Here is a 14,364-nt window from a genome sequence, read left to right as displayed (position 1 = left end):
TGATACTTCAATCATTTATGCAGAGATCGCTACCGACATCAGACACTGGGAAACCCACCTGGGAAAGCACCATCATGAGTGTCTTGCCAATGAGAAAGGCTTCACGAGTGCTATTGTTTAGACACAAGTAAGTCCACAGGAGACAAGGCTTTACTAAACATGTTGTTCAAAGAATTGTTTATAATATCCACAAGAAAGCTAGCTTCTTATTTGTTAAACCATGTTTTGTTTGTTTGTGGATTTCTTTTTCCTTGTCTGACTCCAATAGCTGTATACACTCCACTTACTTTTTAGACACTGATACATGTCCTCCTAACAATTCTCAGGAGCTTTGGCTTCGTTTCCCTGCGTTTTGTACTTTTGTGTCTGCTTCACTTCCTTTGGAGGGAGGAACATGCACTACAGTATGCATTTCGATGACTTTTGTGCCCCAGGGGCTCACAGGCTTGCCCATCTCTTTTAACAGTAAATGCAAACAAACCATCTGTTAACAGACAGCTGCAACATCCTTCCAAAAGATCAACCTTTAAAAATATTGTTTACTTGTCTGAACACAAGATATCTCCTACCCTTCAAAATAAGTGACTGATTGACGGGTAGGCAAAAGCATTTGCTTTGACAGAATCAGACTGACATCAGTTTTCATGTTCTTCTTTGCTGTCTGAACAGTATCACACTGATCAGATTTGTAATTCTTCTGAAGCACATCAAACCAAGCATAAAGACTGCATGCCTCTCCGGCACTGGACTTGTTGATTTGTTCAAAGAAAGTTAGTGAGTAACAAAGTCAACTGTGATAATGAAACTATGATTCCATTGTGTATACTGCTTTTTATAGCTCCTGAAATACAGAAATCATCTAGCTCGTTAGAACAACTCCATTTGGCAAAATGAGGTGCATAGATCAGAAGAGAGCTACAACTCACCCATTGTCACTTGTATTTTTGTTTGTTTGTTTGTTTGTTTTGTTTCAAACTGGCTGTTGCAGAATGCTAGCTCTGTCCAAACAGTCAACCAAGAAGGTATCAGCGTAATAACATTCAAGAAAATACATGAGTTTATAACCAAGTGTGACTGGCAGCCACTTACCCTGCAAACGGCTTTTCTAAGGCAGCTAATTATAGTAGCATTTACAATAATGAGAAAAAAGTTGGAGAGTGTGCCTGAACTTGTAAGAAAGATGGCTGAAATTTATCTGTAGGTTCGTGCCCAGTGCGCCCCGCCAACAAGTACACAGAGTCAGAATCCACACAAACGTCTTTAATTAAATAATTAATTATCTAACTCTGCAGAGCTTGGGACTACACCACAACTGTATGCCTCAGTTACTTTTGCAGTCAAAGACAACTTGAGATCACAAGACTAGGTACACTATTCCATCCGATTCCCAAAATTAACAGAAAAAATATTCAACTGATTTAAATGCAAGTTAGATAAAGCCCCAGCTAGACTTATACTGCCACGATGTTGATATAGGTTGTGCCAAAGTACCTTGCGGTTCTCTTTCCAGAACACCAGAGGATTTTAAAGATCTGGCTGAGGACATATAATCCATCTGGCAAAACCTTAAAACATATAGATACGCAGACAGGTACCAACTAGTTTTTCTTCTGATGTATATGCTTACGCCTTTTGTTGTTTCGATCTTCGCCAGATGTATCACATAGTGTAAGGAGAGAGCCTCTGCATCTTATCACAGCCTTCTACTCCACTAGTACACAATTTTTCAACACAGATCTTTTTAACTCAGAGTAACAGAATTCTGGAAACTGTAATTTAAAATCTTTGTTATTTTAATATTTTAAAGATACTTGTGTTTTATTCAGCTTTATAAATGTAAAAATTCATTTCCACATACTCTTAAAGTGATACAAGTTGTGCTTCCTTTCTCTCAGGGAGCTATTTCAAAATATTACAGAACAGATTTGTAAAACCTCTTTAACGCACACTGTTTTCTGCTGTGCCTGAAATGCTGTATGTACTACACATGAAAGGCTCATTAAGAAGAGATTTTGCTACTGTCTCATTAAATAAGCCTCAGTGAATAAACATGCAACATACATGTTTGACACACTCCATATTGGGAAAATTACCCAAACTTACATTCATCTAAAAACTTACATTCTGAAACAGTCTAGCCACATCCCTTCATGTATTTGATATCTCAAAGAATAAAAACAAAAAAATCTTACTAGTTTTCTTTAGTTGGTTTTCTAGTATACACAAAGAAAGAGGTATGATCTCATGGTCTGAGTATGAAACTGGAAGTAAAAACCTTTTACATAATGTACATAATACACCACCCTTTGGAAACTAACCAAATAGGACTGGTCTTCCCCTGGTACAATGGAGAGAACATAATTTACACTGAATTGATCAGATCTGTTCTGTAAACACAGAACATGTGAGGCATTTGGCTGCTGGGAGTGAGTTTTAGAGAGCAGTAAAGCACATGTATAGCTATATGCTAAAACCAATTAAATGGCATTGCTAGTTACTGAAAAACTCATGACTTCAAACTTTTTACTCCTGGACAATTTATTTAGCCTTGCTAGAGGATGGCATAAGGTAAAACAGAAACCAGAGGACGCTCATAATTATAAGAAATAAGCAGTCAACTCTCCCTAAGCAAACAGAACTTGCACAAAATCATCTGTAAAAATGCTGTATGTAATTTTTAACACTGTACTGAAGTAAAACATAGACTAGTGACAAAAAAATTTGTAAGCTGGCCAAGGCTACTGACCTCAAAAAAATGCTACAGGTGGGTAAGTTTCAACAGGGACTTATATCCTACCAGCTTTTAAATGACAGAAAACATAAGTCTTGAGAGACAGAAGACTGAAGTCTCTATATATACTGCTCTAACAGTTTAATTGAGTCAAGATATCTAAATAAGCAGTCAGTAAAACCGGAGTGCAAAAAGAAATCTGTAAACTACGAAAGAAAATACAATTGGCTTTACCTCAGAAGATATACATCATTTTAATCAATTTAAGTTCTCCACTTGAGTTGCTTTATACATTTTAGAATAACATTCAGAAAGACACTTCCAGTTTTTGTTTAGATCCCAAAAATCACATGAACTTTTTCTTGAAATCAGCACTCCAGTATTTACAGATTCAAGTAAATAGAGAAAGAAAAGTTAGCAGATGAACACCTGACGGTTATTAAGTATATGCTGTCCTCTCGTATTCAAATCTGTTTTGCTATGCTTTTTAAAAAAATATATAAGCTTTCACAGTGAAATTAGTCATACTTTCTAGCAGGCCATTATGAAAGACCACTATCACAAAAGATAAAAAAGCAAAACACTGAAAACAGGGACTGAAAAACAGTTTAATTGAAAGACTTATTTTAACATGACTTCCTCCCATCTCTCATGTTTGCCATGCAAATATCACAATTAACTCCACATTCCTTTGAAAAAGTTATAATGCATAGAAGTCAGAAGATTATCAATTCATAACGTATGAGTTGCTTTCTCCTTATTGCAAAAGGATACATGCTTCAGACATTTTTTTTCCAGAAAATCTTGTTTGTTAAATTAGTCTTTGTATTTTCCAGCAGCATCTGCAATCGACTGCTGCTTTGGTCAGAGTCCAGTGTTTTATTTTTACTTTAAGAGAGGAGGCACAAACTCAGAGAAGAGAGTCGCAAGTCCTGCAGTTTCAAATTCCTTTTGTAGCTCATCCAGTGTTGAATATTCTTTGACTTCAAATATCTGAAACCTACATTGTACAAGAGAAATTCATGAATATGCCTCGATTTGTCAGAATGTAATTATCTATTCAGTTACTTTTCTGTCCACAACAGTATTAAATTATACCTTTTATGCTGTGATTGTACTTTTGTCTCACACAGTACACTAATCATTTTCTCTTTGCATTTCTTTCCACTTGAGTCCACATCTACCTTAGAAGTTTTCTGAAGAATCAAGTACTCCTAAGTGACAAAAAGAACAAAATATTAAATGTCACCTACTATCTCTGAAGTTTAGTAAAATTCAAAAATCTATATGAAACAAAGATCTTTTTTTCAGAACACAGAAATCAAATTTTGAAAGCGCCGATTCCAAAAAGCACATGCCTGTTTCAATTCATCAGCTTGAAGTTGAGCCCATTCTTAACTGACCCAGAGAACTTGAGTTTGAAAAATAAGAACATTCTACTCCAGTATCACCACAAAGGCCTGCCTAATGCAGCAAGAAAACGTAAGCACAGACAAGTTCCAATGTGCAGTAGGAGGGAGCACCAGGTGGCTTAAATGTCAAGGAAGGAGACAGTTAGGAATGAGCTACAAATAGTCTATTATTAATTTCTCATTACAACTGTTCTGTTTTCTGTAATATTTTCTGGAGTGTTTCAGAAATAGAGGAGGATGAATCTTACATATTCAGTCATATTACATATTCAGGCATATTACAGTCAGGAAACACAGGGAATAGAGGAGTATAATTCCAGTGGGAAGCAAAGGAATACGAGCCACATGCTTCACTGGTTTCTTTCTCACATAATAACTTCTATTTCTTAAATACAGAACAAAGTTGTTGGGCCTTCCTACTCTCCTAATGATCAATCTGCTTCCTAAATTGTTAATCTTAGAAAAACACACACAAAATATTCAGACACAGGTTTCAGTACTAAATCGATAGAACTAGTCAACATTCATTGTTCCTGCACCTTAATGTTGCTCCTGTCACCCTGAAGAAGAATCAATATTATCTTGCCCATGAACATCAGTCTTCCAGTCAGCCTTAGATCTGAAGCCCATTTTTCCACAGTTTTGACGTATTTTGCCTTTGCTCTCATGTGATCTAAATGCAAAAGGAGCATCCAGATAGCATCCCCTGTACTTTCTGCTTTTGACAAAGTAGTTTTTTCATTGCAAACTGTTGCTGGTTGCTTAATGACATATTTAAGATTCTCCTGTATCCAAAGAACCAGCTCATGCACCATGGGTTCAGAAAGATGTTTCTTTGCTTGTTCAAGTAATTTATCTTTCACATCCGTACACTGGGCCCTTGTAAGCTGGTCTGAGTTAACAGAAATTTCTGGTAGAGTTGATGGATAATTAACTGGCAAATGAAATAACAGCTTTAAAAGTATATCTGTATCCAGTAGTTCTTTCACGTTGATTTGAATTCTAAATGTGATTCCATGCGTTTCTGGAAAGTATAAAAAATAAACATTAATAGTTTGCTTAAAATGGAACTTAATAATATATGGTTTTCAACTATTTTCTTTATCAGTTCAACTCAAATGACTGCCATTCTATATTAAAAATTGTGTTTTCGGGCGGGGAGGGGGACACGACAGGGGATGGGTTTCAAACAATGCCTCAAGCTGTACTTGCAGGGAATCCTGAAATGAAACACTTCCATATCATATTAGAGGGAAAGTTATTTAACACATTCTATAAAGCATTCACACCTCTTGGCTCTTTTAAAGTCTAAACAAGCCAGTAATAAAGAATCGTCCTAGAAACACTTAAGCCAGCTTCTACAGGTCAATAGCAGTAGCAAGGACAACTGAAAATAGATGGACTCAGCAGTGCCCTAACTTTGCTCCCAGAAAAATCTGTAGGGCTTTTACCACCAACACCAGCACAAGGCAAACAGACTTATACTGAGTATTTTTGAAGATACAACCACTCAAAAGCAGTTCAACACTGAAAGCAGACACAGAAAGAAAAAACGTCATAGATTCTTTGTCCCTTACAACTTTCAGAGAAACTATATTTATTTCTTTTCTGTCAACTTCTCTGCATCTACATTTGGAATGAGAAAATTAAAACTTTGCTATTGTACATTTGACCTTAAATATGGGTCTTTAAATGACCTTAAATTATGGGTCCCTTCCAACTTGGGATATTCTATGATTCTATGAAATACTATAAACATCCACATATACATATATGCATATTCATATATAAAATGTGTATATATATATGGATACATACTGAAAATATGTTCTTGGTGTATTTCAGAATACAGTCATTTTCAGTGTGAAAAGTATATATACAGCATGTAGCATGAAGGACAAAAGACCACACTCTCCTGACAAATCACATAATCCAAGACACAATATGAAAGTTATGTACAGTAATTCCTGCAATAAAGTCCTTCTTGACTAAAACATGTTTCACAGAAAAACAATACAAAACTTCATAACGTGAAAAGAGGGGACAAAGACCTACCCTCTTCTACAACAAAAAAAAGGGTATCAGATAAAAGGTGAACTTCTTCAGATGTTCTCTGCTTCACCCTTTTGATGCATTCCAAACACTTCACCCTATTTCTTATTTAAAAAAAAAAAAAAAAAAAGCTACTGTCAGGTTGATTCATTCTATGAGGGCAGGAGAAGACAGATTTGAAAGGCAGATTAGAGCAGAGATGAGTTTCCGAGGAGCTCTTTTGAAGTGACTTGCCTTCCTCTCCCCCTACCTTATCTTCCTTTGCACGACAGTCATTCAAATTACGTTTGATTAGCATTGCTGACACTACTAGCCAACCTCAGTACTCTCTATGATTTTATATTTAAACCGTATTAAATAAGTGAAAGAAACTAAAAGTGACCTGGACAGACAGAACTACTTTAGATTGCTTAGCCAAGGGTCTGTCTCCAAAATTCCTTCTTGGTTCACATGAAGAACACTCTAGGTCAGAGCCATCACAAAATAAGCAAACCCATCAAATATAAAAAGTAAACTCTAGCATTACAATAATGAAGCCTCAAACAACTACAGACCATCACTACGTAAATGGAGTCAGATCTGGTGCTGAAAGTAGGAGACGCAAATCCAGCGAATCAAATGAGATTACACCCACTCGTGCCCATACCTCCAGGCACTAATGGTCAAAGACTCATTCCTTGCTGACAGAAGCTGCTCTCCAGCCTTCTAAGACCCTGCTAAAGATTCCAGACTGCTTTTAAGGCAAGTTTATTCCAGAGAAGCACAGCAGCCCTGGAAGAGATTCAAGTCTCCAGAACACCGGCCTGGCAGCGGGCACCACACAGCACTTGCTGATGGGCAGTAGCTAGGCCGGGGACCTCAAGCCTTCCCACTCCAGCCTCCATCTTCAGCTGAAACAGCCCTGATAAACGTTCCTTGCTGGCCACCAGCAATTATAGCTCCTCTGCCGTTATACTAGGCTCAGTACACGTAAGCACACACGCAAGAAGAAAAGCCTGCCTTGCAGCTCCCAGGACCCAAGTAAGTTCCCAGGCTGAGCACCATGCCTGACGGAGCGCTCCTTCCAGCGGCACGCTGCTGGCTGAAAGCAAGCGGTGTTTGGCTGAACACCATCAACATCCTCAGATTCCTGCCCAAGAGACGCCTTGTTTTAAACTAGGTTGCCAATAAATTTTGAGATGCACAGCCTATAGACGAGCTGAAGAACAATACGCTATTGCCAGCTTAATTACAGTGACAGAAAACCAAGTTACCTTTCTGACAATCCTGCTAGGATTTTTTCACTGACTTGTCACAACAGGTCTCACCAACTCAAATTAACTGAGGGACAGCCAGACAGGCCAACCTGCCCCTTCGGCAAGGGCCTCCTGCTGCCCTGATCGCATTTGTAAGGCTGCAACAATCTCACACCTTTCCCGGTGATGATGAACTAATCCAAAGGCAGCCACGCAGCCTCACATCCCAAGGTGTATCACTCTGAGCTGTCGCGAAAAGCCCAGCCACGCTCATTTACATCTGCTGCAGACTTACTTTTAAAAAGGAGAACTGGTTCAAAACATTCATGGGGCTACAATGTGTAAAGTTTATTTAAGCATCGCAGCATCCATGTTCTGCGCCAGCGCTGCAGACTGCTGGCAGAACAAAGAGTGAGTGCTCGCCGTCCTTTGTAACTAGGCTCTAAAGAAATATTTCCTTTGTTTGCACACGCTACAAGGTCTGAGTTGCCTTCACAACAAAATGGTGATTATTCCTGAAATAAAGGGTTGGGTATGACCATTCTGTTGGCATTTAATGTGCTAATAAGGCTAAACTCAATACATTTTAACCTATTTTCCCCCATAGCGGCATGCTTATCAGTATATTTAGCTCTAGCATACTTCAGATTTTTTCTTATGTTCCATATCAACCAGACAGATATCCCCCTCCTCTCCTGCCCAAAGGCATTTTATGCAACACATGCGGTCTATTTTTAATTTCAGAAAATGGCACCTATTAAAGTACAAGCTTAGAATATATAAATATATTTTTATAGCAAACTGGGTGAGCAAACCAGAAGAGAACAGATTAACAAGTAAATTATGGATTTCTATCTGTAACACTAATCTTTCTAAATAGACATGCAAGGTAAGAAAGATACGCTGTAATTAGTTTACTTAAATTCATCAACACATTGGTTTGGATAAAAACATATTTTACATTCTGAATAGTTCACTATTAAATTCTGGGAAGCTGAAGTTTTTAGCATACCCAGAGATCTGCAAAAGCATTTTCTTACATTCCTCAAAACCATAAATCCCCAGTGGCCTCCTTTTTGATCCTGTGGATCTACATGCAAATTATTCTTTATATATTAGGGATAGCAGAACATAACAGTCTTACTGGAAGTTACCTCTGTGCACTGTTTGTCAATGACAATTTATACAGTTTGAAGAGACAAATCAAACATAAGCTAGCGAATACAGCAAAACTTTATTTTATACTAACTTAGGGATTTTGTAGCAAATTAAAAGAGAAGTAAATTCCCAAAGTAAGAAAATTACCAACAATCAGTACTGTAAATGATATTCTCAATTCCAGCAGAAAACAATGGAAATAAGCCAGATACACATGATTCTAACACATCATGAAAACAATGTGGCCAATATAAATATAACCTGTTCCCATAGTGCACTCATGGCACATCACTTCATGTCCCAGGAAGGCCTCTAAGCCTTTTATGTCCTGGTAACTTATTAACACAAAAACATTTTGCTGTATATGAAGGACAGAGAAGGATGTGCATATATTTTTCTAACATACTCGGAGAAACAGGCATGCATATGCAATGCTCAGATATGATTACCTTTTTTTTTTTTTTTAAATGAACATCTGTTAAGCCTGGATACTGTATTTTCAAACTATGCCTGAAAAAAATATTTCTGAACTTTATGACTTTTAAGAAAATAAAACTCAGTTGAAACATTTCATCAATCATATTTTAAAAATATACCCTTAAATACCACTTGAAAAAATATCAGAACTACCTGCCTACACTAGAGCAAGAGGTGTGTCACACAGACCTAGACACAAAACAATTATACTTTTAGATTACCTCAGTTAATTGTTCTCCATGCAGACACTGATGTCTTCAGCCCTCTGAGGCTGTCTACATGTTCTCTTTTCAAATAGCTACCTGTTGTTTTCTGAGAATCTACTTCTACAACTATTTTAAAGTGAAAGTTTGGGTTTTATTCAATGAATTTCTTAGTAACCATTTAAAGTGAGTCACTTAAGAGAGCCACGTACAGTTTCACACCAAAGCCGCCAAAGCAGTTTTCACAGAAGGGCTGAGGTGGGCAGGGCCCCCTGGAGGGCACCTTGCCCAAGCCCCTGCTCAGGCAGGGCCAGGGGCCACAGGCAGATCTCCAAGGAGGGAAATGCCACAACCGCTCCGGACAACCCCTGCCGGTGCTCAGCCATTCTCACAGAAAAAGAAACAAAGTGTTTCCTTGTCCATCTCAGTACTCTGGGGCTGAGTACAAATGCAGACAAGACCTCAAGGCAGGACATTTAATCGGGTTGTACCAGCCTTCTCCAGGTAACCTCTTTGCAGTGCACCCGGCAGGGAGCCACTGCTAGATTGTGGAGCTGGCCAGCATGCTACAACAGCGCCCATGACACCAGGGAAACTGCATATTATACAGAATCACCAAAAGTATACAGGACAGATGTCACATCTCTAGTAGGAACTGAGCAAAATCTACCCGTACTCTGGATCTGAGCAGACACACACTGCTTGCACGTCCTGCCTGGTACAGCCTTCCTTACCTCCCGATAGTAACTGTGGGTGCACATCGGATCTACTGAGATTTACTGTCCCTTGCTGACGGGGCACCTCAGCACTACAGCAGCACAGACTGCTACAATTCATCTCTAAAAACTGTGCTCTGAACAATGGCCACCAAGGCTGGCACGGACCACGTGGAGTCACAGAACCTACAGCCACTGCGCTCCCATCCCACCGCACCCAGGAGCGGACGGCAGCAAGCACTCTCTCCTTCCCACCTAGGGCAAACCCGCAGCACCCCTGTAAAGCCCACACCCAAAGCGACGGGGCGCTGTACCGGCAGGCAGCGCCGGCAGCCGGCTCCCCAGGCAAGCCGGGTCCCTGCGCTGCCGCCGGGGGTGGGCAGCGGCCCCGCAGCGCCTCCTCTCGGGGCCGGGCCGGAAGAAGCGCCCCGAGCAGAGCCGCGGCAGCGCCCGCCGCTCCTAGGGGCCGAGGGCACCGGGGGAGCCCCGGAGGGCGGGCACGGGCCACCCCTGCCGAGCAGGGCCACCGCCGCAGGACCGCAGCCGGCGCGGCCGCCGTCACCTGAGACCGCCAGCACCTCGCAGGCGTCCGGCTCGCAGTAGATGGCGGCGAGCGCCGAGAGCTCCTCCAGCGCCTGCCCCGACATGGCCGCGCCTGCCCGCAGAGAGACGGCCCCGCCGCCGGCAGGGGGCAGCGCCGCGCCCCGGCCTGCGCCTGCAGCTGCCCCTCAGGGCGGTGGGAGCGGGGCCGGGCGGGTGCCCTGGGCTCCGGAGGGCGTGGGGGCCGGGGCGCTGCCGCGGCGGGAGTGCGCGGAGCGAGGCGGGGGCAGGGGAAGGAGAAAGGGGCGGCCGGCGGGCAGCGCCGCCACGAAATGGCCGCCCGGCCCTGTCCCGGGTGTACCCGAGTACGTGTTACAACTGGTTGCAAACGCAGCCCAGAACGATGTAAAACGGGACCTGCTGGGAGCATGAAACGCGCCGGCGCGATTCTTAACGGTGTTTTTTTATAAGCACTGTGCCCAGGTGTAAAAATTGGCATGACAATTCCTGGCCCATACTGGATGCCTTAAATAGAGCCATGCTGCATAAACGCACAGCGCTTGTAACAGAGGTGTTGGTCAAGTCGCAACCTGTGCAGCAAAGCAGCGGCCCATCCTTTCTGCTGAGGCACACACAGCAGCGTGGAGTTGGCCTTCACCGCCACAACACATTTCTTCAACGCAGCACGCAGTCACGATACAAGAAATACCCTCAGAACTGTGCTACAGCTACACATAGTAGCCCAAACCAAACTGATAGATACTGACATGCACAGGTGCGTGCACAAGTACACATGAGCACATCGGCAGTGTCTGTATTCAAAGAAGGTTAAATTTGTGCTTCTCGGAGTCAACTGTGGTGGCTTTATGGACCTTTAGTGGTCATTTGACTGAGGTCTTCTACAGGCAATGTTATAATGCACAGGTCTAATCACCTCAAAGAGATATTATTCAATGTTTTCCATATTGTAAGACTCCCCAACTGGAAATACAACAGGAGGCTGAAAGATTAGACAGCAGTGGGCATACATCACTGAAGTTTATTTATTACAAATCACTTTTAAAATCAAGGGATGAGGAGGGGCTTATTTTTTCAGGAAAGTATATCATTCTATTTTTAATGGCATAAGTTCTGTTGAAATACCAAGAAATACCAGAGTGCTGAGCTGGGAACAAGTGAAATAATGTGAACAGACGTAAGACTGGAGCTGTCAGAAGTCCTGTGAAGCAGCAGTCCATGCAGCTGTCAGAAGGCTTCGTGGAAATTAGCCTTAAAAGTGCCTTATTCTATTATTGAGAACTTTCTTGCCCCTGGTCTTTCCCCCTTCTCCTCATTCACTTTGCATATTCCATTTTACATGTTTAAATAAAAAAAGTCAGTGTAAATGTCTTTTAAATTGACACTATCACAAGACATTGAGGTCCCTATGAATAAGTTACCGCACTCTGACATTTGGAAGTCATCAAATGAGACAGTATAATGTCAGCTTGATATTTTTCACACTATGAAAATATCAGCTTCATGTCAAAGATCTAAATTCCATCTTAATGTAATAAATTTTCTTGTATTCGCAGACTAGTGAAAATGCTAAATATTTAAATTTGAAATGAACTTCTACAGTTACAATCTGGCCTTCATATTCCATTATTATTAAATTGGAAGTCAAGATCTATTTTCTTACTTTTTTTTTCTTCAAACATTGTCGTGTTTGATAGAAAAACATCAGCTATATTCATGTCGCTAAATGGCTGCTTTCCCATCAACACATGGCAAATAAAGTTCAAAAAAATCTCACTTTTTAGAGTTAACCTATATTAAAATACCTTCAGGATCCTGTCATAAATACCGCTGATACCAGTATTTTCCACTTTGTCTGACAAAGCAAACAGAATGCAACCTTTCATAGATCAATAAGATTATTCTCCCCAGTGTTATTTGCGGAAGTGGTATCTTTTCCTTTCCGATTACAATAATTATGACCCCCCCCCAATCAATCAGGTGTTGCATCGACAGCCAGAAGTGATTAGATATAAAAGTGTGCATTTAGACCTGTTCTCCCCTAAACTGAGTGGTGAATAACAGAGGAGTAGACAGACATTTGAAAAAAAATATCGATTTGGACCATCCATCTATATATACTTTTGCCATCATTTCCATGCCAGCCAACCTCCTGTCCCAGCTACCACAACTATATGCAGTCCTAAAAGTATGTATTCTAGAAGGCATTAAAGGCCCACTAAAAAGAGTAAAAATCACTTCAGTTGCCCATTCAAGGGTCACAGAGCAAACAGTAACGAGGAGCCCATAACCACGGCATGAGTCTGATGGCTAAGCTGATGATACTGCTGGGGAAGGGAGAGCTGGGAGACAGCATTTCTGCAAAGCTCATTAAAAAATCCATCCATTAAGGTCAACTTTGCCTGTTTACCCCTAAGTTTTGTGCTGATTCTTTACAGAACAGACAGTAGTTTCACCTGGAATAGATGCTGCTGCTTCCAAGACACAGATACTTTGGAAACTGATATACCTCCAGGGTTTGGTGCTGGGTCCAGGAACTTGCAAAGCTTTTACCTGAATATGCTTACATGGGTGAGCATATTCATACATCGTATGAATAAGCTCAGGGCTAACCTGCCTCCACAGGTACACACATTACATAGGCATTTTTCTAAATTAGAAACATAACTAATTAGGAGGGTTTTCTCTTTTATATGACAGCATTCTAGAGCCCTATCAAATGAAACTTCAAGAATTCAAGAATAATACTCAAGTGACTAACATCATCTTTCATACTCCATGATAACAGTTTGTGTTGGTTATCAGGACAGAGTAAAATAATATATGCTTAACATATGCTATAATCTTACCTTTGGATAAAAAGAGAAATCACAAATTACCCTCATTCACCCAGCCTACTAATATATCATTTACAACTTATGCTTAGAAATTAGCAGTTTGGAAGATTCTATTTAACAGTTTTAGAGTAAGCGTCATAACAAAAAGCACTACAACAATGTTACCTACATGAAAATGTTTATTACAGAGTGTACAGAAAATACTATTTTAATTTAAACACCACTTAATACCTATCTCAGAGACATTAGGTGATGTAAACATTTTGATTAGAGAAAATCATTTAGCCGCAAAATTTAATTCTCAAACTTTTTAAGGGAACGTTTAATTTCTCCTTTACAATTTCTTTATGTATTAATTCATCTATAAGTGCAATACAAATCACATCCATCTTTCAGTATTGCTATAGGACAGCTGCCACTACTATCTTCTGATACGCCAACATTAATAGTTCTAATGCAGACAACGTTACTTTTACCATCTAGAACTGTTCTTAACTAAGTTAAATAGCACTGATTTTTCAGATACCTAAGAAACTAAGACATTATTTCTCTAGTAACATCAGTAAGTGTTATCTCAATGGTGCCACTTTTCCCAAAAGTGGCTTGTACAAAAATTGCCAATAAAAAGCAACATAAAAACTTGCAAGAATCACTCAAAACGACCTAAAAGGTGAAAGTTGAAAGAAGGCAGAAGGAGAAGCAACCCTTCTAGTTGTGATAAAACATGAAGCGATGTTGTTCCTCAGTATTCTCAATTACGATGAGTAGAAAGGTTTTTGTTTGTTTGTTTTTTGGCCCAAAGCAGGTGGTTTTTGTTTTGTTTTGTGGTTTGGTTTTTTTTTTGTTCGAAATAAATTCATGTAACTTAAAATTTACTTTGCAAATAAAACTGCCAAAATTTGAATCATTTCTTCTGAAGTAAAACTCAGCATTTTCATGACATTTTGCTCTTTACTTTTTGAAAAGTAGAGTTAATAAATTCTCA

General features: G+C 40.1%; 1 protein-coding gene across 4 annotated transcripts; it reads right to left on the bottom strand.

Annotated features, from left to right (window-relative positions):
* Positions 1 to 1,248: 1,248 nt before the first annotated feature.
* On the bottom strand, positions 1,249 to 11,392 carry RWDD3 (RWD domain containing 3). 4 transcript variants are annotated; one of them, XM_083847557.1, is made up of 5 exons: positions 10,563 to 11,392; positions 6,199 to 6,299; positions 4,683 to 5,167; positions 3,830 to 3,945; positions 1,249 to 3,731 (listed from the first exon to the last, which is right to left on the bottom strand). In XM_083847557.1, the coding sequence occupies exons 1-5, from the start codon at positions 11,021 to 11,023 to the stop codon at positions 3,617 to 3,619; spliced, it is 1,278 nt and encodes a 425-aa protein (XP_083703683.1). In that variant the 5' UTR covers positions 11,024 to 11,392; the 3' UTR covers positions 1,249 to 3,616. The 4 variants fall into 4 exon arrangements, with proteins under 4 accessions (XP_083703683.1, XP_083703684.1, XP_083703686.1 ...); XM_083847558.1 differs by having other exon boundaries at positions 6,199 to 6,293; positions 10,563 to 11,391; XM_083847560.1 differs by lacking the exon at positions 6,199 to 6,299 and having other exon boundaries at positions 10,547 to 10,711.
* Between the last annotated feature and the right edge of the window lie 2,972 nt (positions 11,393 to 14,364).

This window comes from Anser anser (assembly GCF_964211835.1).
Source record: "Anser anser genome assembly, chromosome: 8".
Taxonomy (NCBI): Eukaryota; Metazoa; Chordata; class Aves; order Anseriformes; family Anatidae; genus Anser; species Anser anser.
The sequence above is the reverse complement of the archived record's forward strand: the minus strand, read 5'-3'. Positions and strand labels throughout refer to the sequence as shown.